The 27,178-nt window shown below is 41.5% G+C and overlaps 1 protein-coding gene across 17 annotated transcripts in view; it reads right to left on the bottom strand.

Annotated features, from left to right (window-relative positions):
- Nucleotides 1-27,178, bottom strand: part of FER (FER tyrosine kinase) — a 443,173-nt gene that overhangs the window by 243,136 nt on the left and 172,859 nt on the right. For all 17 annotated transcript variants that reach the window (XR_012645737.1, XR_012645738.1, XM_074995257.1 and 14 more), the window contains 2 exons: nt 21,613-21,735; nt 16,994-17,183 (listed from right to left, as the gene is read on the bottom strand). Coding sequence is in view for 15 of the 17 variants with exons in the window: in XM_074995257.1 (XP_074851358.1) it covers nt 16,994-17,183; nt 21,613-21,735 (313 nt within the window). In the remaining 2 variants the exon portion in view is untranslated. The remainder of the gene's footprint in view (nt 1-16,993; nt 17,184-21,612; nt 21,736-27,178) is intronic.

Here is a 27,178-nt window from a genome sequence, read left to right on the forward strand (position 1 = left end):
ACACTGGTCCCAGAACCGAGCCTTGCGGCACTCCCCTTGAAACTGACTGCTATCCATATATTAACCCTATGGATGTATGACTTTAAATCAAAATGGTTACGTACCACAATCTAAACATTTTGTCCACAAAGATCCCACTATGGGTGCACATGCATAAGCCTATGCCTAAAGACTTAAGTGCCCCCACATCCCTGTACAAGTGGAGAATAAGATGACAGCCTGGGTTCAACATTCTCTCACTTCTCTCACCAATACAGAATCTCAGAGGAGTAGGACAACACAGTAATGGAGGAGGGCAGACCATGGGATTCATGTGAATAATTGTCTCGAAACACAGTATACTTTAAGAAAAGTTCTTCCTTGAGAATTTTTCCACATGGGTACCAATCCCAGGGACTGGCAAGTAGCTAGCAGTTTGCTCAGCAGTTGGTACTAGGAGTCCTAATTAAACAAGGGCAATAGGCTAGTCCTACCAAAACAACATTTGATCTAGAAGCTTCCACTCCGTAACCGTGTGGACCACACACCACATAGGAGTCATATAAATCTGAGAAACAGAGACATTCCTCCAACAAGGAGTTGAGGCACAATAAAGTCGCATGCAGAGATCCCATATCTTTCCTTATTACCTACCATCTTCCAGACCTATAAGCTGCATGTGTACACCACTGATACTTTGTGTTCTTTAAATCACTTGATATGAGCCACACAAAATGTTCTGTTGTTATTCTTTATTACCATCAGATAATATGATAATGTTTTTGCTACTCCATGATCATAGAATTCCAGAAAACTAGAATTGGAAGAGACCTAGAGAGGTCATCATGTACAGTCCCCTGCCCACGTGGCAGGACCGATCACCATCCAGAGTTTCTAGACCATCTCCGATAGGTATTTATCTAACCTGCTCTTAAATACCTTCAGTGATGGAGATTCCACAACCTCCCTAGGCAATTTATTCCCAAAGTTTAATCATCCTGACAGTTAGGAAGATTTTCCTAATGTCTAACCTAAACCTCCCTTGGTGCAGTTTAGGCCCATTGCTACTTGTCCTAACCTCAGAGCCCAAGGAGAACAATTTTTCTCCCTCCTTGTAACACTCGTTAAGGTACCTGAAAATCACTATCATGTCCCCTATAAGTCTTCTCTTTTCCAAAGTCAATAAGCTTAAATCTTTCAGTCTTCCCTGTCTAGACCTTTCATCATTCTTTTGCTCTTCTCTAGACCTTCTCGAATCTCTCCACATCTTTTCTTGAAATGTGATGCCCAGAACTGGACAAAATACCCCAACTGAGGCCTAATCAGTGCAGAAAGGAAGAATGACTTCTTGTGTCTTGCTCACCACACTCCTGTTAATGCATCCCAGAATTATGTTTGCTTTCTTTCCCCCCCACCCCCCCGAGTGTCACACTTTTGACTGATACTTAGCTTGTAGTACGCTAAGACCCCTAGATCGCTTTCTGCAGTACTCCTTACTAGACAGTTACTTCCCATTCTGTATGTGTGGAACTGATTATTCTTCCCGAAGTGGAGCACTTTGCATTTGTCCTATAAAACTTCATCCTATTTACCTCAGACCGTTTCTCCAATTTGTCCAGATCATTTGGAATTATGACCCTATCCTCCAAAGCAGCTGCAACCCCTCCCCAAGCTTGGTGTCATCTGAAAACTTAGTAAGCATATTCTCTAACTCAATATCTAAATCATTGATAAAGGTATTGAACAGAACCAGTCCCAAACAGACCCTTGGAGAATCCCATTTGTTATACCCCTCCAGCATGATTGTGAACTGTTAATAACTACTCTCTGAGAACAGTAATCCAGCCAGTTATGCGCCCACCTCATAGTAGCCCCCTCTAATTTGTACTTGCCTAGTGTATTGACCAGATCATGTGCAACCACATTAAATTCTTTACTGAAATCTACGTATACTAGATGGTGAAGTTGTCTCTGCCTTGCGTTGGAGTGAGATGAGGTGAAGACAAATCAGAGATGCAAGAATTGAATTAAATGCAATTAATTAAGTCCTGAGAGCAATCATGTCATAGAATCATAGAATCCTAGGGCCGGAAGAGACCTTAGGCTGTCATCTTGTCTAGCCCCCTGTGTAAAGCAGGATGCACCCTAACTAAATCAGCCCAATCAACACTTTGTCAAGCCGGGACTTAAAAACCTCTAGGGATGGAGATTCCACCACCTCTCTAGGTAAAGAATTCCAGTACTTCACCACCCTCATGGTCAAAGAGTTTCTCCTAATATCCTACCTACACTACTTCCTCTGTAACTTCAGACTATTGCTCCTTGTTCTGCCATCTGTTACTACTGAGAACAACCTCTCTCCACCTTTATGAGAGCTCCCCTTCAGGAAGCTGAAGGCTGCAATCAAACCTCCCCTCACTCTTCTCTTCTGCAAACAAAATAAGCCCAAGTCCCTCAGCCTCTCCTCATAGGTCATTATTGTCACCCTCCATGGAACCCACTCCAATGCATCTATATCCTTTCTATAGTGGGGGGGGGGCAGAACTGGAGGCAGTAGTCCAGATGAGGCCTCACGAGTGCCGAATAGAGGGGAATAATAACTTCCCTAGATCTACTGGAAATGATTCTCCTAAGGCAACCCAATATGCTGTTAAGCCTTCTTGGCTACAAGGGCACTGGACACTTATATTCAGCCTCTCATCCACTATAATCCACAGGTACTTTTCTACTGCACTGCTACTTTGCCAGTCAATACCCAGCCTGTAACAATGCTTGGGATTCTTCCATCCCAAATGCAGGACTCTGCACTTCTCCTTGTTGAACTTCACCAGATTACTTGTGACCCAATCCTCCAATTTATCTAGGTCACTCTGGACCCAATCCCTACCCTCCAACAGGTCTACCTCTCCCTCTAGCTTAGTGTCATCCGCAGATTTGCTGAGGGTGCAATCCATTCCCTCACCCAGTTCATTAATAAAGATGTTGAAAAATACTGGCCCCAGAACCAATCCTTGGAGCACTCCACTTGAAACTGACTGCCAGCCAGACATTGAGCCATTGACCGCTACCCATTGGGCTTGTCCATCTAGCCAGCTTTCTATCCATCTTACAGTCCATGTATCCAATCCATACTACTTTAACTTATGGGCAAGAATGTTGTGGGAGACTGTATCAAAAGCTTTGCTAAAGTCAAGGTATATCACATCCACTGACTTCCCCATTTCCACAGAGCCAGTTACCGCATTGTAGAAGCTAATCAGATTGGTCAGGCATGACTTGCCCTTGGTGAATCCCTGTTGACTACTTTTGATCACTTTTCCCTCTTCCATGTGCTTCAAAATGTATTTCTTGAGGATCCCCTCCATGATTGTTCTGGGGACTAAGGTAAGGCTGACTGGTCTATAGTTCCCTGGATTGTCCTTCTTTCCTTTTTGAAAGATAGGCACTACATTTGCCTTTTTCTAATCATCCAGGACCTCACCTGATCTCCATGAGATTTCAAAGATAATAGCCAAAGGCTCTTTAATGGCATGTGCCAATTCCCTCAATACCCTTGGTTACATTAAATCTGGACCCATTGATTACGAATCACTTGTGGCAAATCACACTTATCATGTTAACAAAGCAATTTGGTTTTTTTTTTTTATCTATTAACTATTCCAAAAAGCTTTGGAACAAAGAAGCACTTAAAAAAACTATTTAGAAAGACTGTTCCCCTTGATCTCTGCATAAAATAGTGTTGTATTTTTGACCCGTTGACACTAATATTTTACTCCACTTCTCCCTGAAATCATGAGGAAAAATACTGCTTTCACACCCATGCTTCATATACAAGCAACGAAAAGAAATAAATCCATCCATTGAGTGTGTAATGGGTACAAAGTTTTCTTATGTGCACCATTGGGGAAACAAGTTGTGACACAGCTGATGTGCAACTTATCACCTTCATTTTGGTGCACATAATAAAATGCATGTGGCAGGGCATGGGGTTCTGAATGGGGGGGGCAGTCCTGGGGAGGGGGTTGAGGTGTGGGAGTGTGAGGGTTCTGACTGGATGCATGGGCTGTAGGTGGGGCTTGGGCTCAGTGGTGGGACAGAGGTTTCAGGTGCAAGGACTCTGGCTGGGGGTGCATGGTGTACAGTGGGACTGTAGATTAGTGACTTGGGAGGTCAAGAGGGGCCTCTAAGTTTGTGGAAGAACTATGGATTGGACATGCTCTGGGATGGAGCCTGGTGGAGAGGTGGTGGTACAGGGTCTGGGCTGGGGTGTAGGAGGCAGACTTGGGCTTGGGAGCTCAAGATAGGGCAGGGCATTGGGCTCAGGCTTACTTAGGCGAGGAGGTGCCCTTTTCCTTAGCTGCAGCAGCTCCATGTTGGGCAGGCAGGGAGGAGCTCCCCCTCAAAGTCCCCAGCAACTCCATTCTATGGTCAGTGGGAAAGGGCTCCTCCCTGCCATCCCCAGCAGTTTCAGGGATTGGAGAGACATCTCTCTCCTTGCTACACCCATGAGCCCCTGCACGTAGGGTGACCATATTTCCCTGTCCCAATGCAGGACAGGGAGATATGGGGGGAAGGGAGGCTCTTCCAAGCCCCAAGAAGCCAGGAAGAAGGCAGCAGCCACCGGTGCTCCCCAGGAGCCCAGGAAAGTGGCAGCCACTGGCGATCCCCCACAACCCTTGGAAAGCAGCAGCCCCTGGTGCTCTCTGGGATCCCGGGGAAACAGCAGCTGCCCATGCTCCACAAGGCTCCCCAAGGCAGGTGGGAGGGGAGGGAGTGAAGCAAATATGGGACAATTAGTCCCTTTTAGGAAAAAAAAAAATTGGGACACCTTTTTGGTGCCCCAAATACTGGATCCGTCTCGCCCAATACAGGATGGATGGTCACCCTACCTGCATATGGCTTAATGGGAAGCTGCACAGCCACACAGCTTAGGGGACACTTCCTAGTGTAGTGCTTTGAAATATGGGAAACATGGATTATATTGACATTCTCCATTCCTCACTAGCTGGAGAACTGGAGTTTCAGAGAAAACCAACTCACGTCTCCTGAATGGCAGAGCAAAGCAGAAAACACTGCACATGCCACCAGGTCAGGGAAAACATGTGAGTTTTTATTAATAAAATGTAGTTTACACCCTTCATTTTTGCCATAGATCTTTCACAAGATGCAGGAAGAAGTCAAAAAAGGACACTATGTCACAGTTTAAAAATTTTTGAAGCATATATAAAAAATGTCTTCTGTTACATTTAAACACAGCTGATTTTTATATAGAATGTTTCAAACACCATAGACATGGGACTGCCACCATCATGCATGACAGTTACTCTGATGGCTGCAGGAAATTAATTTGACCTAAAGTGTACGATTATGACAAAAAAATTTAGGAGTTCAGTATAGCAAGTGATGATTTTTTAGGAAGTATCATTACGGAGTCCCCTGACCAAACATTTAAATATTTGCTTGAGGGCAACATACATTTTTCTGTTCAAATGGTTCTCGAGGAGCTGTTTTCTGCTATGATTTTTTTCCATGCCATTGCTAAGGCAGCAGCATTCACTAGGCAAACAACAGCTTTTTCCTTGGGAAACCTGAAATGCTCTTGAAGTGTCTTAAGACTCACTCACTATTATAGACTATTTCTGCACTAGAAATTCTCTAAAGAGCTCTGAAATTTGCTCTCATCTGGTCTCTCAGTGCTGAAAGAGCCTGTACATGCTCCAGTTTCACGCAATAACTACTTTTTGTATTTCTTACAATATTACCTGAGCTCAAGTACCTTGTCATTTAAATCCTCCTCATTGCTAATTTCCCCTTACTCTGAGCAAGGCTGGAATACTATGGGGATTTTTAAATAAATTACAGTGGCTTTAGGAAGTTTAAAGTCTTTGACCTTGCTGTTCTTAGAAGAATCCCGTAGGCACTTCAGAAACTGCCGGGTATTTTCAACACTGGAAGAGGCACTGAAAGACTAACAGGATTTATTATAATTTGTGAATTCTAACCATGTGGCTCGACATCCAGCTGGACTTTTCTCTCTTACCTGATCATCTGAGGACCTTCCTTCCTCTGATGCATGTCCAGTAGGCAAGGAGAATTTCGAAGAAGGAGAGACAGAGGGCAGAGCATAGTCACTCTTACTACAAGAAGTACAAAGTTCATTCCCTGTGCTGGGTAACTGACATTTGGAGCATTTTTGCTCCATGGTTGGTTTTGACAGTGCACTGAAAATATATGCCTTAGCTGGAGAACTGGAAGAGCAGTCCCAAAACAAGATAGCACTTAGATGAACTTCAGTTGTCTGGAAATGCCATCAACAGAACTGTAATTCCTCAATCAGCTAATTAACATTCACAGTTTTTATAACACTGCTTCCACTGCAGAGATGAAAATAAGATGGAGAAAGCACCAAAGCCGCACCAATCTGATCCTCTGTTTCTGTGCTCCCTCTGGCAGGAAAGTTTACTCTAGAAATCTAGAGTACCGGAGAGAAATTACATAGGAAGGCAAGCATTTATAATATATATTTATAAGGGCTTTCCTGCCTCTCTCTGGTAAGTGTTGTCATGCACTGCTAGGAAGATAAACAGATACTGTGAACCAACAAGTCACTGGTTATTTAACACTAAAGGCAGAGGAACAGGGAAGCCCTTTGATAATATATTACAAAGCACCAAAATATTTCCATTTTTCTCAACAAGCAAGAAGAATTTGTTCTTTTACGCTCCATCCTCAGAGCTGTTACTGCTGCAGTGGAACATCCCAGAAGCTGGCAGTTTCCCTCTGTACCTCTTTGAATATGAAAATTCTAAATCATGAGGCAATACTGGAAAGAGAAGCACTTAAAACATGAGCAATCCTCGCCTGTAGTGGCATGTATTAAAGAAACATATAAACATAAGAAGCCATTGTTTATCAAAGGAGTTACTTATCTCATGATTTCAGGTCACTTTAAAAGGTATATTCCTTTACATATTTGGGAAAGTTTGCTGTGGCTAGGGTAATATAATAGTTCAATCAATTTAACTGAGAATCTGCCAAGATAAAACCCAGATGACAGGAAGTTAAGAACAGTGAGTTGTCTTAGAGATAGAGGTTTGTTAGTCATGCTATTTTGAGAACAGGGTAATGCACTCCAGAAACCTGGGGTCCCACAGCTAAAATGTCAGTAGCCAGAAGAGTATTTTAAATGTTTCCAAATTATTTTAAAAGCATCAGTTAAACATTTTATGATTTTGAATAGTCAAAATGAAGTATATTTTAATTAGAATGTGACTACTGGTGTTTTCCCAGCCTCAATGTATGACTCCACTCATGACCACCGTGTACCATTTTTTGCATACATTTACTGTGACAAACCACGGAGCCAAAAATATATGATATTCGTGGCCAACTGTTTTCACATGTAGCTTGGTTTCTCACTCAACCTGTCAATGCAAGATCAACTCGGAATACATCAAAAGGAAATTACAAGAATTAAAACATATTACAAATCGAGTCAGCCTTTGCCAAAGATTGAAATATTTTCACTTGTTCTGCAAACTTATCAACAACTGTTACTAAGTTTCTTCTGTAATCTCTACTGTAACAACAAAGGCAACACAAATTTCAAAACATAGGATATCTCATTTGAACATTTATTCTCTGTTATCTCATCGTGTACTAAAGTATGAGATATTATTCTGGATGGGATGTAGGAGTTAAATTTATGCATGGAAACAGGAACTAGTAAAATGGCAGTTAAATAGCTTTTCCTCTGGCTTTCACACCAATGTTATGTTATTCCAATTTCAACCCCTCTCTGGCACTGGGTATGTGGTGCTGCAATCTCTAGATCAATAAAACCGCAGACCTTAAAGACCTTCCTCTCGCTTGCTCTTATCAGCACCTGAATATCTTATACAGAGACTTTATGGTGCTTTCCCCCATTGCAGTCCTATTGCACAGTTCTTATGCAGGGCTTACATGGTACAGAAAGACCTTGGACTAGCCCTCTTTATTACAGATGCTTTTCTCTCTGTATATATATAAAAAGGTGTGTTTGGATGATACCAAATAAATACTGGCTTTTCCATACATATCAGCACCTTTTGATTAACAATGTTTTAAAAGCATGTTTTTCTGACACTTAGCACCACCTTCTGGCAAATTCTTCATATAGAACAGATTTTCTACAGCAGTACTCAGTTCCTCAGTGCCTCCTGTGTAATGCTGCAGTATGCAAGATAAAACTCCTGCAGCCATGTGGCCACGATGAGATAACCCAACAATATGGTTACGGTCTGAAGCGGATCTAAAGAAGCGTGGTGATCGTACCGTAACACATTGCCCTGATGTGTCCTATTTTGTTTATAAATGGTTACATTTTTAAAATGAACAGAATTTTAAAAGTGTCTTTAAAATATTGTTTTTGAATGCAAGATATTTTTAATATTAATATTCAGAGAACAAAAAATTACAATAATTGTTAGAAAAAAGAACCGTGTGCTATAGAGTGTAGCTTCCAGATTCTCCTTAAATAATTCATTTTATAGCCAATTACAGCTAAAAATCAGTCTGTACTGAAAAAAAGTTTATCTTGGCCCTGATTCTGCATAGACTGGCTTAAAGGGAACTATACCTGTTTTCAAACCAAGCAGTGTTTGCAGATTTCCTTAGGTTATGTCTACACTATAAGACAAATTCAAATATACGGTAGCTAGCTCAATATTACAATGTGCGTGTCTTCATGGTAAATACCAATAGCTCAATTTAGGGACCACTAATATCGATATTATAGTATCATCAGAACCAGCTGGGCGTAGCATTAAGTTCGAATTTAAAAGTTCAAATAAAAGCCATTGCAGAAGTGCCATGTCTTAAAATCTAATTTATTGGCCTCCAGTGGTGTCCTGTATGCACCCCACAATGCCCCACAGTGCTCCATCCTGGCCGCTGCTCTCCAAGTGCACAGGAATTAGGTAACACGAACACCATGAATTTCAATTCAGGACCAAGAAAGCTTGTGGCCGTGGGGTCATGTTTGTATGAGAGGCTGAGAACTGTCTCTTCCTTTGCTATTAGCACTGTAAGCACATTTACCCATTACAAATAGCCTCAACGTGGTTCTGTCTCCACGTCTGCAAGCTGAGCACTTGGAATTTTTTTCAGTGCTGCCTGGCACCAGCTGCTGCACATCACATGGCTAGCCCCCAACTCAGTAAAAGCACATACTTGCTGTACAGTGCTGACCATGATGCCAGGCACTACCATGCTCTGGCTTGTGGATGGTGAGGGCTCCAAGGGCGGGAAAGAATTTCAAAGGCTTGCAGCCACTGGTGGAAGTCTCCCCTGACGGCTGAGATTCTCAGGGGCTTGCAGACACCCAGAGGGATTGCTTCAACTGGCCCCCCACCAAATATATTTTCAGGGCATTGCTGCTGCCAGGGGGAAGTTTCCCCCCAAGCAGCTAAGATTTTCAGGGAGTTGCTGCCACCGGGAGAAATCGCCTCTGGCAGCTATGTATTGCAGGGGCTTTCAACCACCCAGCAAGGCTGCCTCAACTGGCCCCCCACTCAATCTTCCCCTCACCACAACAAGGAACCAGGGGGGACTACCTGTTGCTGAGGGGAAGTTGCCCCTGGCAGCTATGAATTGTGGGGCCTGGCTGACACCTGAGGGGAATGGTTCAAGTGGCCCTTGAGCCATAGACCCCACACTGGAGCACCAAAAATGGTTTTCGGGGACCATGTCAACTGGCTGTTCAACCTCTCAAATACCAAACCGCCAGACAATGGCAATGAAATTTGATGAGCCCCATCCCTCTGTGTTGCAATGTCTGTGCAGTGAAGAGCGAAGCCAAAAATCTTTTTTCCTAGCCCTTTCTATCCTTTTTCTCCTAATTTTGGACCCCTTCACGGAGGGAAGGGTGGGTGGAGAGCCAGTTGGAATACAGACTGTGCACAGAAGCTATATAATGGACTGAGAAGCCAAAAACCCTCCCCTCTCAGCAACTGTTTTAACTGTGTTATTTTCAGGGATCAGATACAATCAAGGGAGCAGGGACACTGAGTGGAGGGCCAGTTGAGAAGACAGACACCTGATTTTTATAAAATCTTACAAAATTCAGTTACACTTACTGTTTTAAAAAGCAATCCAGTTACAGAAGAAAGAGGTTTCTGTGAATTGCACATTCTTTGTTGATGCACTAGTTTTCCTTCCTTTCACCGGAGAAAACTAGCTTTTGCTTACCACAAGAGGGAAATGAGAGAAATGCAATGAGGGAAGATGATGTCAAATACTAACAACCACTGGCAGGGCATTTTTTTCCCATGTTGCATCAGTGAAAATAACCAGAATGCTACAGGGATCAGGGAACTGTGGGATAGGTTCCCATAATGCACTATTGAAAGTCGATGTTTGCTGATTGAGTGTGGCAGCTATAAATCGACTTTGTGAGGAGCACATGGGGTGGTGAGGATAGTCAAATTCAAATTTACAAAGTCCAGCCTTATAAAATCAATATTAATAAATATGAATTTATCTCGTAGTGTAGACATAGCCTTAGTATCCTAAATTTACCAAAGCCTATCATATAAACAGAAAAAGCTTTATTATCCAGCATCCTCATTTCCCTGGAAGTAATGGATAATAAAATGTGCCAGTTATTAGCACCAGCAGCTGGCCCTACTCTGCCTTCCACCCCCTGCCAGGACACCAGCCCCCAGGCAGCCAGCCCCCAGCTAGGCATGTGAGTTCACCAAATGTGCCAGTTATCCAAATGCTGGATAACCAGGCTATTACTGTATACAGTTTGATTGTATCTTGACAGAATATGAGCAGAATATAGCTGCTTTTTAATTTACTGGAATAAAATACACTCATTTCATTTTCTTTACTTGCAACTTTAAAGATTTATGTTTAAAGTATTGCCTAAAGAATATCAGAAAGAGAAGTACTGCAAGCAAAAACTAAATCTTCAAAGGGAATAAAATTATGGCTTAGACTTCATCTGCCATTTCCTCAATTTTTTTTTCCATTAAGATTTATATTAAAAACACCCCATAATTACCACTTTCAACAAGATCAAAGAGGGATGGAGACAAACCCTGGTGAGACGGGGCAAGCCAACTTAGTTCTGAGCTACCTATCTGTTGCCACAGGCCTGTACCGATGTCTACCAGATGGAACTCTGTAAACATCTCCTGTCTTCTCTCCACTGCGGGCAGGGCTGGGGACAGACTTCACTGGACCATGGGCAAGCTCTGACCAGGCCGTGGCTCTGGGTCCCCGGGAAGGGGCATGGCCTTGGGTGGAAGAGGCAGGGGTGGGGTCCTAGCCTCCCCCACCCAGCCCTTTGCACTGCCCAGACTGTGCCAGGCAGGGCTCCAGCAGCTATTTAAAGGGCCTGGGGCTCTGGCTGTTGCAGCTCTGCTCTCTGCACCCTGCTGGCAGCCCTGCCCTTGGGCAATCCCTGAGCAGAGAACCATTAGTTAAAACCAGTCAGGAGTGGGTGGGGAGGGGCAAAAAACAAACAAACAAGCAAACAAACAAGCCCCAATACCCTTTAAGACAACATTAAGTGCCCAATACACTGCTGGCACAATGCAAAAGGGACAAGGATCTGGTCCACCAATAAAGGTGGTGTGGAGAGTGGTGCATGACTGTGGCCTGTGCTGTGCCTGTTCACGGATAAACAGAGGACTTAAGCTTCAGGGGCTGAAAATCCAACATTCTTCTTGAGGTAACATGTATATATATTCTTCTGTAAAGCTAAATCAAAAGGAATTATTTGTCTGTAAAACAAAATTGCTCAATAATGACATAAATAGTAACTTATCTCAGTAGCAGTGAGAAATAACATTTCTCATATTGCAAGTTGTAATCTATTAGATATATAAATTAGATACTGTACACTTAAAGCCCAGATCAGCTTATATATTATTATATTTTGTTTTTTTAATAGATCACATAACCACCTATGGAATTTTGACAACTATATTATGGTACTGTATTAGACAATTTTTTTTAGAAAAATGGTATTTCACTTATTTCTGTTTTCTAAATAATTATTACTTTCCTGTGATATTGATGCTACTGCACTTTAAAGAATGCTGACAAGCAATCTTCTTTTATCAAAGAATGCACTAGTGCATAATAATACAATTATTCTGTGATAAGAGGTTCAAAACTTTACTGCTGGAAAATTCCACAAATTCAAAATGTTGCGCAATTATTTCAAGTTTACAGCATGGGAATTAACACCTAAAACTATAACATAATTAATCTTCTACAGGTAAAGCTAAAATTCTTTAATACTTTACAATCAGGGGAAGGCAAAAATGGATTTAAATGCGACTACTCAAATTTCATTTTGCCAAGCAGTCATGTGTAAACATGAAAAAATTATCTAGCAATTTCCTTGTCTCATAAAACAATAGCAACGGAGACTAATAAATATAAACAATGCATATTGTATAAGTAAAAATTAAAACAGTTCACGACATCAAAATGAGGATATCTGATATGATGAAAGAAAGGAATATTTAGAGAACCCTCTTGACAGTCAGTAAAGGCACAAAAAAGGAACATGTGCACATTTTATATCTCCTTCTGGAACTTTATATTTTACAATCTATTCCTTGAAAAGTCTCTCAGACAATACATACCAGGCACCTTTTAATAATGTATTATAGAAATCTTCCCCTGCACCTTTTTTTTTTCTTTTTTTTAAATTTAAAAAGCACAAAACTAACCATTTTAGACCCATTCCTCTAATTAAGGATTGGATTACATAGTGAGCTTCCAATTAGCTACTTCAGATTAAATACACCATGATATTTTAGTAAGAAATATATTTGTTTTCTAGAGCATGTTGTGCTAAAGTCCAATGAGTGAAGACAAAAAAGCATGTAGCTAAATGTACTAAAGTCTATTCTATATGCAAAAACACATTCTTGCCGACAATGCAAGCTGATAAAATATAATGCAGTCCTTAAGAAGGCAACTTGAAAAACAAGCCCTTATAATTAATATTTCAAGAGAAATAAATATCTAAATTGAAGACATTTGGGCTGACCTGTTCTAAGACAAAGAGGACAGACCTAAATGGGTTTATAATTGAAGAAATAATGATCCTTCTGAACGACTAACACAATAGATATGACAAGCCATTTAAAGGTGACTGGCAGAGCTACAGCTGTGAGATAAAAGCTTGTTATTGATTACTCACCATCTGCATAATTTAAAGAAATTTTATCACAGAAATTCTGTTTTATTACTATGACAGATTGTCCATTTATCTAAATAAACATTTTGTCTAATCTTTTCCCCCCTCCTTTAGATTGCCTAAGCTTTATTGTCTCAATGTGCAGTTATCTTAAGTGGTTCAGAGTATGTTAGATCACAACAGACTGAAGTGTTTTTATCAATGCCCATTCTGGCAGTTTTGATGATGCCAATTGACTTTTTAAAAGTGTTGGCAGTTTATAAAAAAGTTCCATCTGTAAATCAGAGAGCTAAACAAATATGATATAAAAGAACAAATTAAAAACTCAACTTACAATTTTTTATAATACAGGTTGCACCTCTGAAATCTGGTACTTCTCTGGTCTGGCAGCATCTGTGGTCCACTGGACCAGAGAGCGCAGCAGCCCAGAGATGGGGCTAGCTAGGAGTCAGGCCAGAAGCAACAGCAGAGGAGCTGCAGCCAGGAAGCCCCAGCCAGGGTCTGACAACAGCAGCCTGGCTGCAGCGGGGGACCCATGGCTGGGGAGCACCAGGGCTGGGAAGCAGCAGGCCCGGCTGGGAGCTGTGGGCAGGGAATAGTGGCCTAGCTCCCAGCCCTGCTGCAGCAGCAGCCTAAGCAGGTGCAGGGAGCTGGGGCAGTCTAGCAGATCCTCCCAGCTGGGGCCAGCAGCACAGTGTCAGCCATAGCCAGAAGTGCAGGCTGAGGAGCCAGCAGCAGGGGACCACCCCAGTCCAGCAAATTCCCTCATTCAAGACCAGTCTGATCCCCAAGGGTGCTGGACCAGGGAGTTCAAACCTGTACGAGGTACTTCAAAAATTTTTTAATCACAGCAGGTAAATTATTTCCCTCCCCCCCTACAACTGTATTATTACTTCTTGGCTAGAATACTAAAAAAAGAAAATTTCTTCCTACCCTGAGTTCTCATCTTAGTACTTTTCAAGTCCAAATACAACAAAACTTAAGTGCTTACAATAAAATTTTATTTTGAATAATAGTTCTACTCAAATTAATTTTGTTCATAAATATTAACTAGTATAATTTCTCTTTCTTTAGATCTGCAGCCATTTACTGTGTGAATTGGGGATTCCAAGTGCTATCCATGGTATGCCCATATCTGGAACAGTGTGTGCAAATGTGGTTGTCTCTGGTCAAGAAAGATACCCTGGTACTGGAAAAAATTCAGAAAAGGGCAACAAAAATTATTAGAGGGGTATGGAATGGCTGCCATATGAAGAGAGATAAGACTGGGACTTCTCAGCCTAAGAGAGGTCTAAAATAGTCACAGGTGCGGGGAAAAAACAACACACACAAGAGACAAGGGTACCCAATTGATCGGTAGCAAGTTTAAAACAAATGAAAGGAAATAACATCCCAAAGGATGTTGTGAAAGCCAAGACTATAACAAGGTTCAAAAAAGAGCTAGATAAATTCACAAAGAATAGGTCCATCAATGGCTATTAGCCAGGATCGGCAGGGAAGGTAGGAATGGACAACAGCAGATGGATTACTTGATGACTACCTGTTCTGTTCATTCCCTCTGAGGCATCTGGTATTGGCCACTGTTGAAAGACAGGATACTGGTCTAGATGGACCCTTGTTCTGACCCCATATGACTGTTCTTACGGTATTGTTACAAAGTCCACAGATTAACTAAATGCCACTTTCTTTTGTTTGGTTTAATTCACTTTGGGGGTTATGAATAATCCACACCCCTGAATGACACATATTAAATTAATCTAAACTCTGGTGTAGACACATCTATGACATGAGGAGAGCTTCTGCTGCTACCATAACTACCGCTTAGATAATTTTTATCAGCTGTGCAACAACAATGCAGCTGAGTTACCACAGCATTTTTAGTGTAACTTGCCTTAAGACTTCCAAATATGACAAGTTCCAGCTAACATAGTCCAAGTGGTTCCAGACATATAAACATACGTACACAAACATACATGTCAAGCGATTGTTTAAGAAAAGCTGGGTTATTGCTTTCACACACTAGTACAGTGTGCAACATCGTAGTTTCAACCTCCACTTCTTTCAGTCCGTATTTGCTAGGGACCTAGGAGGAAAGCAGATCTCTTGCTCTCTAGGCAGCTCCTTCATTCCAGACACAGCTAGCCCTGTCCTCCCCCCTCTCCCTGAAACACTTCTTTATGGGCTTTTTATCAGCCTTGTGCATTGAGCACTAATTAGTTTTTATTCCCCATGCTCTCCTTATAATTAGCTAATGACTCAACCAACCATTATTGGGGGAGTAATTGAAGCTATGTTGATCAGAATGCTGATTCATATATTAGGTCTCAGAGTTCACTCATTGACAGAGTGTCTTGAAGATGTACAACAAATGCTGACCTGCACCATATACAAGGAACACAGGACATTTTTTATAGTCCTGTTATGATAGTTATGATTTCTAAATATTTTTGGTTATTAGCTTGAAATAAAATAAGAACTTTCAGCTCAGCCTTTAGAACAAACTCAGCCCCCCTCCCCCCATCCCAGTTCAAACCTCCCAGCCCCACGCGCTTGTGGCTCAACCCCCTAGCCTCAGCTCAACACCTCCTGGATCCATGCAGCCAGGCCAACTCTGCCCACCTCCCCACACCACCTGCAGCCCTAACCGATCACTGGCTTAACCTCCCTACCCCATCCCATGTTCCGAACCCACTGCCAGGCTTAACTCTCCCCAGCTGTCCTCCCTCCAGCCCCAGGACTTAAATTTCAAAAGGAGCTCCACGTGCTCCAGCTAAGTTAGTTTAAAGGCCATCTTACCACCTAAGGCAATCACTTTTAGTAAGAGTTTTTAATTTTAGCCTTAAGATTTGAAGCAGTTTTATCTACATCTGCCTAAAATCTTCTTGGATTTCAGGAACGTTAAACCAAAGGATAGAGTTTGACCAAAAGCCATTTTGAGAGAATGTTTCTACAAATTCCAAAATACCAAGTCAACTTACTGATTTCATAGTGAAGCTGAAACTTTTCACCATATCTTCCCAACACACACACACAACCAACCTCTCATGCCAAAGGCGACCTAGGAATACCTTGGCCTGTTCCTATTTTCTTCTATTTTTTTGGCATTTCAAATCTCTCTCTTCCAACATCTTTGAAGCAGTTAGTTAGCTTACCCTCTCCTTCTCTCTTTACAGGTACCTGACCAGGAAAACCTAAGACTCCTCGCTTCCCCAACATAAACAGGATCTCTTCAGCACAAAGATCTATAAATACTCCTGCTTGTCTCACTGCTGTAATTACCCTCCTACAGACTATGGATCAAGCCTTTGGAACAGCCTGCTGTTTTGACAAAAAAATTCAACAAAAGACAACTTATGAGGAGCATGATTTATTAAATTATTCACAACAGTCACGCTATGGATGTACAGATAGTTGCAGTTCTCCCTTTCTGACTAATGAGAACTCCCTAAAACAGTGATACATTCTCCTTTATCTCTGCTTCAGGATGATGTTACAGGCAGTAACTGCAACAGGATGAGCAACTGTGTTCAGTCCCCTACCATGATGGTCCACCACCCCTCCTTGCCTGAATACAGTCTGTGACTATAGGGAAACAGTAGTTTTAACCACCCTCTGATAATTCCACACATGAAGGAAAACCCAGGCCATCAATAGTTAGCAGGTCCCTCAGATGGTACTAAGGCCTCCTGTCAGCTGCCTGCTTGCAACTATATGATATCTCTGCTGAGCATTTGGGCCTCTGACCCCAGCAGCGGGCAATTCAGTAGCATGAACAGCTGCATGATTTAATGATATAACCACATGACTTACCATAGAAGTGACTGATCTGTCATCTTCTTCATAATTTACTACTGGAGGTGGCTCCTTCCCATCATTCTCCTGAACTTTTTGTTCTAGAAGTTCTTTCTGGGCTGTAAATTTTGCCTCAGTGCATCTTAATTGCTGAACTGTTTGCTTGAGTTCTTCCAGTGCTTGCTTCTGGCTCAACAAAAGCACAATGCTGAAGAGAAGGGGACAAGCACAAAGTGAACACATGATTTTAAAATGCTTTTTTCTTATTGAAACGATATTGAGGAAAACATTTTTGCTAGTGGAAATTTGGTTTCCCTTTTCTCCTTTCCAACACATTTGTCCCAACTGAAGGAAACCCAAGTGACTTCCTCTTTGAAAAACAGAGAGGATTTCAATACGTTAGCTGCTCTAGCTCCTTCAGTGTATAACCAAGCCAAATATTGGAAAGCTCTGAAAACCAACAGGATAATAAAACTAGAGTGGACTGAGAATATATATTGTTGTTGGTTTCCTTTTCAAAGGAACGACACAAATTAAGTTAAAGCAGAGTTTTCTTTAAACTTTTCCATTAGTATGGAAATAATGGAAACGAAATTAAGGAAATGCCCCTTCTTTTTTCTTCCTTTAAAATTCACCAAATCGAGTATTTCTAGTCTTTTGCAACGTACAAAGGGAAAAAAAGGAAAATTATGAAAATCCTAAAATGTTTACTGATCTTTTGAACAAAGCCATTCCCATTAACTGGTTTCAGTTATTAGCCAGGCACATTGAAACCAAGTTCCTTCAGTTGCTAAGCCAACTTGTCACAGCAGCACTTCCTCTGCAGGCATAAAAATAATATTTTCATCTTTTGCTATTATTTACACAAATCTAAGAAATCAACTAGGAGCTGGAAAAGCACGAACACGCATTTCTATTTCAGTCTATGAATCAAAATGACAGTGGGAGTGGGGAAGATAACTACTTGTAGATGTTTTAAGGACACCATACCTTTAGTGTTCTGAGCACTTGTCTGATAGGTTTAATTCTCTTTTTAATTTTCAAATTTGAAGGACAGCCACCAGCTAGCAACTCAGGAGACTGCTAAACTTGCAACTGTGAAACATTTATGCAACATTTAAGATATAGTTTAATGAAAGGTAAACTCCAGAATGGCCTCATTATAGGAAGGAACTACTCTGAAAGTCCCCACTATAGGCCCATCACTCTAAAGAAACATTCCTGAACTACCTCATCAGAATACGAAAAGATCTAGCTACTCTTCAATATTTCACGATATGACGACGATGATGGCAATCGCTTGTTAAAAGTATGAACATCTTTCATGGGAGTTGTGGATCCTCAGGTGGCTGATAAGACCTATCCTTGAAACATAAGTTCTATTACAGTGAGAACAGATGTTTCCAGGTACAGCTGCAGAGTGCTGACCATGAATGAAAGCCAGTCTCTCCCTCCTTCTGTGCCTCTTGTCCTCCTCAGCTTGTTGGCAAACAAGTTCAAAATCCAAGGAACCATCATGTATTACTTCTCTCAATTTTGAGTGATCCTGGACGAGTGCCTACCAAGTGCCAATGTCACTATTGCACTTCAAGTTATCCTTCAGCAAGTCCTTATTACGTTTCCATTGGCTTCCCACATTATGGTACCCTTCTTTCAGCTGGAAGTACAGGACCTGGTTTGGGAGGCAATGGTCTGGCTTCCAGACAACATGACCAGTCCAGTGGAGTTGCTGACAGGCGATCTTTGTTTCGATACTGCTGGTCTTCGCCTCCTCCAAAGCACTCACGTTGGTGTGTCTGTCTTCCCATTTGATCTTCACCATCTTGCAAAGGTAGTATTGTTGATGACTCTCAAAGACTTTCAAGTGATGTCTGTAGCTCAGTGGTTCCCAAACTATGTTCTGGTGGAACACTGGTGTCCCACAAGCTATTGCAAAGTATTCTGCCAGTGAAAATGATTAATGGTGGTCTCTGCCCCATTCTCAGGGACAAAATAATTTTGGGGATACAATTTGCTCAATTTTTTGCTCAATACAGTTTGAGATACAGTTTGCTCAATACAGTTTTGCTCACTGCTGGCTTAGACCTACAGTAAATCGTAGCTCAACCTCCAGCCCCTGGTTAACTCTTCCCCACCCCCTCTCCGGTCCCACATGGCCATGGCTCAATCCCCACAGCCCCACATGGCTATGGCTCAAGCTCCCCCCCTCCGCCCCCACCGCCCCAGCCCCTGGCCTCAAACCTCCCAGTCCCATGCACACACAGCTCAACCCTCCAGCCACAGCTCAAACCACACCCCCAACCTAGCTCAAACCGCACAGCCCCTTGCGCTTGTGGCTTTACTACCCAGCCCCAGCTCAGCACGCCCAACCAATTTCTCTCTCTCACACACACACACACACACACACCCCCGCATCTACTGCAGCCCTAACCCATCACAGGCGTAACCTCCCTGGCCCCCTCCCATGTTCCGAACCCACCGCCAGGCTTAACTCTCCCCAACTGCCCCCCTTACCCCCAAGACTTAAATTTCCAAAGGAGCTCCATGCGCTCCAGCTGCTTCTCTGGCTGCAAAACAGTGGCAGCAGCTCAAGAAAAATGTTACTATGATGTAAAAAAGATGAAGTGTTCCACAAAGAGCACCAAGACATCCAAGTGTTCCATGACCACAAAAAGTATGGGAACCACTGCTGTAGGCTGTCCAGGTTTCAGACCCATACGGCAACATTGGGAGATTAACGGCTTGGTAAACAAGAAGCTAGGTGTCTGTTCAAATACCGTGACTTTCAAAAACCCTGTTGTATAAAAGAGCAAAGGCTGAACTGGCAGCAATTTCTTGATGCAGAGATTTCACAATATACTCTGAAGTTGTCAAAAAAAAGAAGAGGGATATCCATATACTGTAACATTTCCTAGCCATCAGGAGGAGAGCCCAAAGGGGGTTGAGTTCCAAACTCTTTTAATGGCGAGGTCACCAGTATCAGAGTTAATAAAGGAGTCTGGGTTTCTTATTCAGTACCAATACCAGTATCAGAGACAGATGCCTGAGTGGCTTCAGGACATCTGTCTAATGATTAGCTATGTGACTCTGCAGGATGAGGAACCTGTCAGGATTATGAGGTGACAAGTGTGTCTCCTGGTTAGCAGTGTGGCACAGGATACAAGCCCTAACTGCTTCCTACATCTCAGTCTCTAGAACAATTTCCAAAAATCACACAGATGTCTGAACTGGGATTCTCCTGATTATAGCAATGACTGAGATGTACTTCTATTTCAGGAAGGTGATACACAATAGCTAACCTTAGACTTCAAGAGGATGAGGAGAATCTGGTGTCATGCCTCTAGGTGCCCAAAACTGAGAAGATCTACTGAATGATGTCAGTGCCAGGGAAAACATATTAGTCTTACTCCTGGATTGGACAGGATAAGAAAGAGTTGCCACCCCTGCTTTGAAGTAACTTGGGACCTTCCTAGTAGCGACCAACATGCCAGAGGCTTGGGGTGGGACCATGAGCAGTACATTTACCTCCCAAATTGAAAATCCAGCACCTAGAGACAGACCAAGTCTTGTGCTGCTGCATAAGCCTCAGGAGTTGTTTTCACTACAAGATCTTTTGGGTCTATTTGACTGCTGCACTGAAATAATCAACACCACACTGAGAATCAGTCTCAACAGCCCAGAAGCCAGTGCCAGACACAACAATTCTTATGTAAGTAAGGCAGAGGCTGATACTGAGGAGTATCAAGTATCCACATTATCCACTGCTCTGCTGTTCAACAGTGACAGGACTGCATCTACTCATCTTGGAGGAACAGTGTTCATCAGATCTTGTACTTTCTGTTCTGTACCAGAGAAGCAAATTGTTCCCTTCCTTCCAAGGATCTTCTCTGGGGTAGAAACAGCAATATTTGGAGGGACAGTCATAGCTGAAATGGAAGCACTCAGCAATGCATCAAGCATGAATTCTCCAAAAATAGATACAAGACAGCTTTTGTAAAAATGTGGTACAATCTCACCTCCCTTTTTTTTGACACAAGGATTGAAATCTCTGTAGATCTGGCCATAGTCTTGAATGTGACCCTCACCCAGATACTTGGGGTCAGCATCACTTATCAGAATAGATTTCTTGCAATTACACAAAACTTAAATCCTGGGGATGAAGACATGCTCCAATATTTATTAAATAACCAGTATTTGCACTAAGACTACGTTGGAAAACCAAGAAAAAAAGAAAGAAAAACTAGACTAAGTACAAAAACGAGTTCCACTAAACAACAAGAACAGCCAAATACATACATATATGCACACAAGATAGAAACAGATGGAAAACCACCAATAATGGGGGTGGGGCCTTGGATGAAAAGTTGACATGTCCTAGTTACAGCTCACAGCTGATTTGGAGAAATGGGAGGGAAAGAGGGAAGGACAGAGCAGTACCATCCTTCAAATCATCCATAAGAAGAGTGCGCTGAAGGTAAATGTGCCACCATGATGGCTAATGCTAAGGGAAAAAATCCCCAACACTAAGGCACTGGGAGCATATAAACCTATATTGGAATGGATATGTGCAAATCACTCAGAGAAGAACTGCATGTTACAACAACATTTTCATCTTCCAATATCTCTGACACACTTACTCTGATTTTTTCCCACAGGTCTCGGAAGATTCTTCTATTTTCTTTTCTAGTTCCAATACGAGCTCCTCTTTGTTCAAAAGTGTCTGCTGTGTCTGAATCAATTCTTCTATTACTGTTTTCAACCTAGAGTATGTCAATTGTACAAATCAGAAATATGCATATAATAAACATACAATATAAACTGACCACATATGTATATGTTTTTCTGTATAGCCCGAAAGAAGAGCTGAAAACAGAAGCAGCAATCCTTAAATTAGTTCTAGTTTGCTAGTTCTTCTTTCCTGACAATATGTGTATTAAATAATTTATGTGGTGAATATACCTTATTATATGGATATTCTGCAGATGTGGGTACACAGTGTTAGGCGCCAAAACGTAAAAGCGTACATAGGTATTTAATAGTCTGGATGTTTAACAGCTTCTGCAGAATCATCCACGAACAAGAAAATGAAGAGTAATAATATTTGTGAAGAAATCAAAAAGATTCTCTTGCTCAATCATCTTTTTAGTTCTAAATAATCATCTGAAGTTCAGACACCATCTAGAACTGGCTGAAGCTGGTCTCTGTATTGTATCATCACTTTGGTTGCAATTCATCACAAGACATTTCACAAGGGACCCGCACCCATCTTCTGGACTATGGGGCCAGCTGCCTGGACAGTTCCAGTTATCCAGCAAGGTCTGTGCAGCTGGCTGGCTGGCCAGTGCCAGCAGCAACAGGGCCAGGGGCCAGCTGTTCGGCTGGGGTTACAGGGCCAAGTGTCCATCTGCTGCTGCGAGATCAGGGTCACCTGCAATATCTGGCACTTTTGATTATCCAGCACCTCCAGTATGCTGCGAGGTGGCAGATAATACAGCCCGTACTGTACTACTAACTCATCAGTCACTTTAGTCATTGTTATCTTGCATAACAATACACTTACAAATTCCTGATCTTCGTATTGAATACGGATATATCAAATATCACGAAACAACCTTCCACATTCTGGGCTTACAGATTACCTTAATGATCTGGAAGAATTACTTGGGAATTCTTCCTGATCACTGATGTAACAGTCTCAAATAAATATGAATACGTATTTATTCAAAATAGCTTTCTGAAAGATTTCTTTAACTCATTTGGTGACTAAGTCATAATCCCACTCACTCTTTTACAAGATGAAGAAAAAAAATATCCACCAGTCATTTATTATTTACTCTTTTTACTCATCCTATCATCTTCTCAGTATATTTTAGCACAGTATTATATTTTACACAACTTCCGTGTTTGCATATGTTAGTTTAATACCTTCCATTAAACCATGAACACTTACCAGCAAATACCACAATCATTCTTCGTACTTAGAACAGAACTATAGGTAAATGTTGACTTTTAAATGGAGACCACTCTGTATATACCATGATCTTGCACAGGATTATTTACTTTGATTTACATTACTTTATTTTAATATATAAAGCTGATCCAAGTTTCTACACAATGCATTTTATAACCAGATAAGTATTAATTAAACTTTACCCAGTAATGTAGGAATGAATAAAAATATGTGTTTTGTAGTTTAAGTCGAATAAAGGGGGTTTGACTGCTATAGGAAAGCCTTAAATAAAATAAATAACTACAAAGACATGAAAGTGGCGAGCTCAAAACATAGCCAGTAACAGAAGCCACAAATTATCAAAACTGATTCTGACAGGGCAAAATTGTTTTGCAATGTCGCGACCTTTAGCATGCCAATGTCAGCTTTAAGAAGAGGACAAATCATAAAAATTTGTCTACTTCGCACAGGCAAGAGATCATTTACAAAGTACTCAACACTGGTTTTTAGCTACACTCAATATTTGGCTCCGACGTCCAGTTTGTAAAGACTATAAAAAGGTGAGCTCTTAAAGTGTTCAATACTAGTATGTGCCTGTGCAAGCTGGAGACAGCCAAAATGGGTTTAAATGCCTTTGGCTTAGTCCTGTGACAAGTATCTGCTCATTGTTTGTACCTGTACGTTATTAGAACTTACACATTTAAAACGTATTTGAAGCAAATGTATGAACTCCATTCAGTCTTCAAATTTAGTAAAATATTCAATAATACAAAATTATGGCTAAATTAATAGAATAAAAAAAATCTGTGGCTAAAATAACTGAATAAAAATTATGGCTAAATTAATATTTGGTGGTATCTTGCATAAACAACAATAGCAGTAAACTTCACCACCAGCAGGAGCTCATGCATAGCTATGCCAGCTGAATATTCATTTCTTCAAACACCCTCTTAAGAAATTGATTTCAGCCTTAATTATTCATTACCAACTACTACAAATAATTTATTATATATGCCAATCTGCTGATAGTTGATAAACTTATAGTGCATCTCCTGTTAAAGGGACACATTACCATCAGCACTGTGTGGGTACACAGGGGACATGCACAAAGAATCTTCTCCTTGGACATTGTGTGCCAGAATAAAAGGCACTGGAAATCGCTGGCTTCTGGAGAGCAAAGAAAAATACTCCCTCCATGCACCAGCAAAGAATCATAGAATACTACAACTCAAAGGGACTTCAAGGGGTCATTGAGTCAAGTCCCCTGCCCTCACTGCAGGACCAAGTACTATATAGCCCATCTCTGACAGGCTTCTGTCTAACCTGCTCTTAAATATCTCCAGTGACAGAGATGCCACAATCTCCTTAGGCAATTTATTCAAGTGTTTAACCACCCTGACAGTTAGGAAGTTTTTCCTAATGTCCAACTGAAACCCCCAATGCTGCAGTTTAAGCCTGTTGCTTCTTGTCCTATCCGCATAGCCCAAGGAGAACAATTTTTCTCCCTCCTCCTTATAATACTCTTTTAGGTACTTGTAAACCACTATCATGTTCCCTCTAAGTCATCTCTTTTCTAAACTAAACAGTTCTTTCAGTCTTGCCTCATAGCTCATGTACTCTAGACCTTTAGTCATTTGAAGTGCTCTTCTCTGGACCTTCTCCAATTTCTACATATTTTCCTTGCAATGTGTTGCCCAAAACGGGGCAAAACTGTCCAATTGTGACCTGATCAGTATAGAGTAGAGCGGAAGAAAGACTTCTTGTGTCTAACTCACAACACTCTCGTTAATGTGTCCCAGAATCATGTGTGCATTTTTGCAACAGTGTCACACTTCTGGCTCATTTATTTGTGGTCCAGTATGACCTCTAGATCCCTTTCTGCTGTGCCACTTCTTATACAGTTGCTTCCCATTGTTTCTGAAACTGATTACTGCTTCCTAAGTGGAGTACTTTGCATTTGTCCTTATTAAACCTCCTTCTATTTACCTCAGACCATTTCTCTCATTTGTCCAGATCATTTTGAATTATGACCCTATCTTCCAAAGCAGCTGTAACCTCTCCCCTAGCTTGGTATCATCCACAAATTTAATAAACATACTAGCCAACATCTGAATTGTTGATCAAGATATTTAACAGAACTGGCCCCTAAACAGACCCCTGCGAAACTCCACTTGTTATGCCCTTCCAGCATGACTGTGAACTGTTAATAACTACCCTTAGTAGCCACATCTAAGTTGTATGTACCCAGTTTATTGATGATAAGATCATGTGAGCCCATATCAAATATCTTACTACAGTCTAGGTATACCACATCCACATTCTCCCTTATACACAAGACTTGCTATCCTATCAAAGAAAGCTATCAGATTGGTATGGCATAATTTGTTCTTTACAAATCCATACTGGCTGTTATCGATCACCTTATTTGCTTCCAGATGTTTGCAGGTGACTTCCTTAATTACTTGCTCCATTATCCTTCCTGGCACAGAAGTAAAACTGACTAGTCTGTAATTTCCTGGGTTGCTCTTATTCCCCTTTTTAAAGATGGGCATTTTTTGTGCCCTTTTCAGTCTTCTAGAATCTCCCCAGACTTCCATAACATTTCAAAGATGATAGCTAAAAGCTCAGATACCTCCTTTATCAGCTCCTTGAGTATTCTAGGATGCATTTTATCAGGCCCTGGTGACAAGAAGAAAGGCAGTGGCATAGCTTTGATCTTTTCAACATCTACGGGAGTGCTCTGTACCATCCTTCAGGATATTAGACAGCATACACCATCTGCACACCAAGAGAAAGAATTCCTCACAGCTTCCCGGGAACAGTGCAACTTCATACCATCAGTTTATACTGTGGACTGAAGCTAAATTCTCAATCAAATCCAAAGATATATTTTGAGGAAGGTAGCAAACATTGAGAATTAAAAGAGCAATATCCCATACCACTCTGAAATTGCTGTCTTCTAGACAAATATTTTAATTGTTAATTTCACAAAAACTAGGACATTTTTAAGAACACAGCCTACTCTGCTTTTATTATGGCCTCAGATGTAATAAATTACAAATTTACACTGCAATACAACTCACTTTTTTGTGTGTTTCAGTTGGTGGTGCATCTTCACACATGCCTCTGTGCATGTCAAAAATTTATTCTGCATACAGATGAAAGATTACACGGGGAACACTGGTTGTGACCCCTTTGAAACCCAAGCCCCACTTCTTAAGGCTAAAGCCAAAGCCCAAGAGCTTCAGAACTGGGGGGACAGGACTCAAGTTACAGGCCTCAGTCCTAATTCTGGAACACTCAATAAAGAAATATTTTTCACAAAAACAATTAGATTTTAAGAACAACAAGAAGTCTTATGGCACCTTATGGACTAACAGATATTTTGAAGCATAAGCTTTCGTGGGCAAAGACCCACTTCATCAGATGCATAAGTGTGGGGGTTGGTTTCAGAGGGGTATTTAAAGAATGGGGTCCCAGAAAAACAGAGGGCCAGAGCTGACAAGGTCCATTCAGCAGGGTGGAAATGGCCCATTATGAATAAAAGGTATCAAAAGAGATAAAAACAAGTCAGACCAGACAGGGGGATATGAGCCATTGTCGGAGTCTAATGGGGAGATCTTAACACCCAGGGCAGAGAAGCTGCCTTTGTAAGCTGCGAGCCACTCCCAGTCTCTGTCTACTTCTTGGTTAATGGAGTCCATTTATTCTTTTACGGAGAGACTGTCCAGTTTGGCCAATGTAAATTGCAGTGGGGCATTGCTGGCACATGATGGTATAGATTCGATTCTATTCTATTCTATATGCCATCATGTGCCAGCAGTGCCTCACTGCAATTTGGCCCAACTGGACAGTCTCTCCATAAAAGAATAAATGGACATAAATCAGACATCAGGAACAGTAACGTACAGAAGCCCTTGGGGGAACACTTCAATCTTCTTGGACGCTCAGTAGCAGATTTAAGGGTGGCAATCCTGAAACAAAGAAATTTCAGAAATCAAATGGACAGAGAAATCTCTGAGCTGCAATTTATTTGCAAATTTGATTCCATTAACCAGATCTGGCCCTCCTTTTTTCTGGGACCCCATTCTTTAAATACCCCTCTGAAACCACACCCCCATGCATCTGATGAAGTGGGTCTTTGCCCACAAAAGCTTATGCTCCAAAATATCTGTTAGTCTATAAGGTGCCACAAGACTTCTTGTTATTCTCGAAGCTACAGACTAACACGGCTACCTCTCTGATACTTAGAT

Source organism: Carettochelys insculpta, chromosome 5 (assembly GCF_033958435.1).
Source record: "Carettochelys insculpta isolate YL-2023 chromosome 5, ASM3395843v1, whole genome shotgun sequence".
NCBI lineage: Eukaryota > Metazoa > Chordata > Testudines > Carettochelyidae > Carettochelys > Carettochelys insculpta.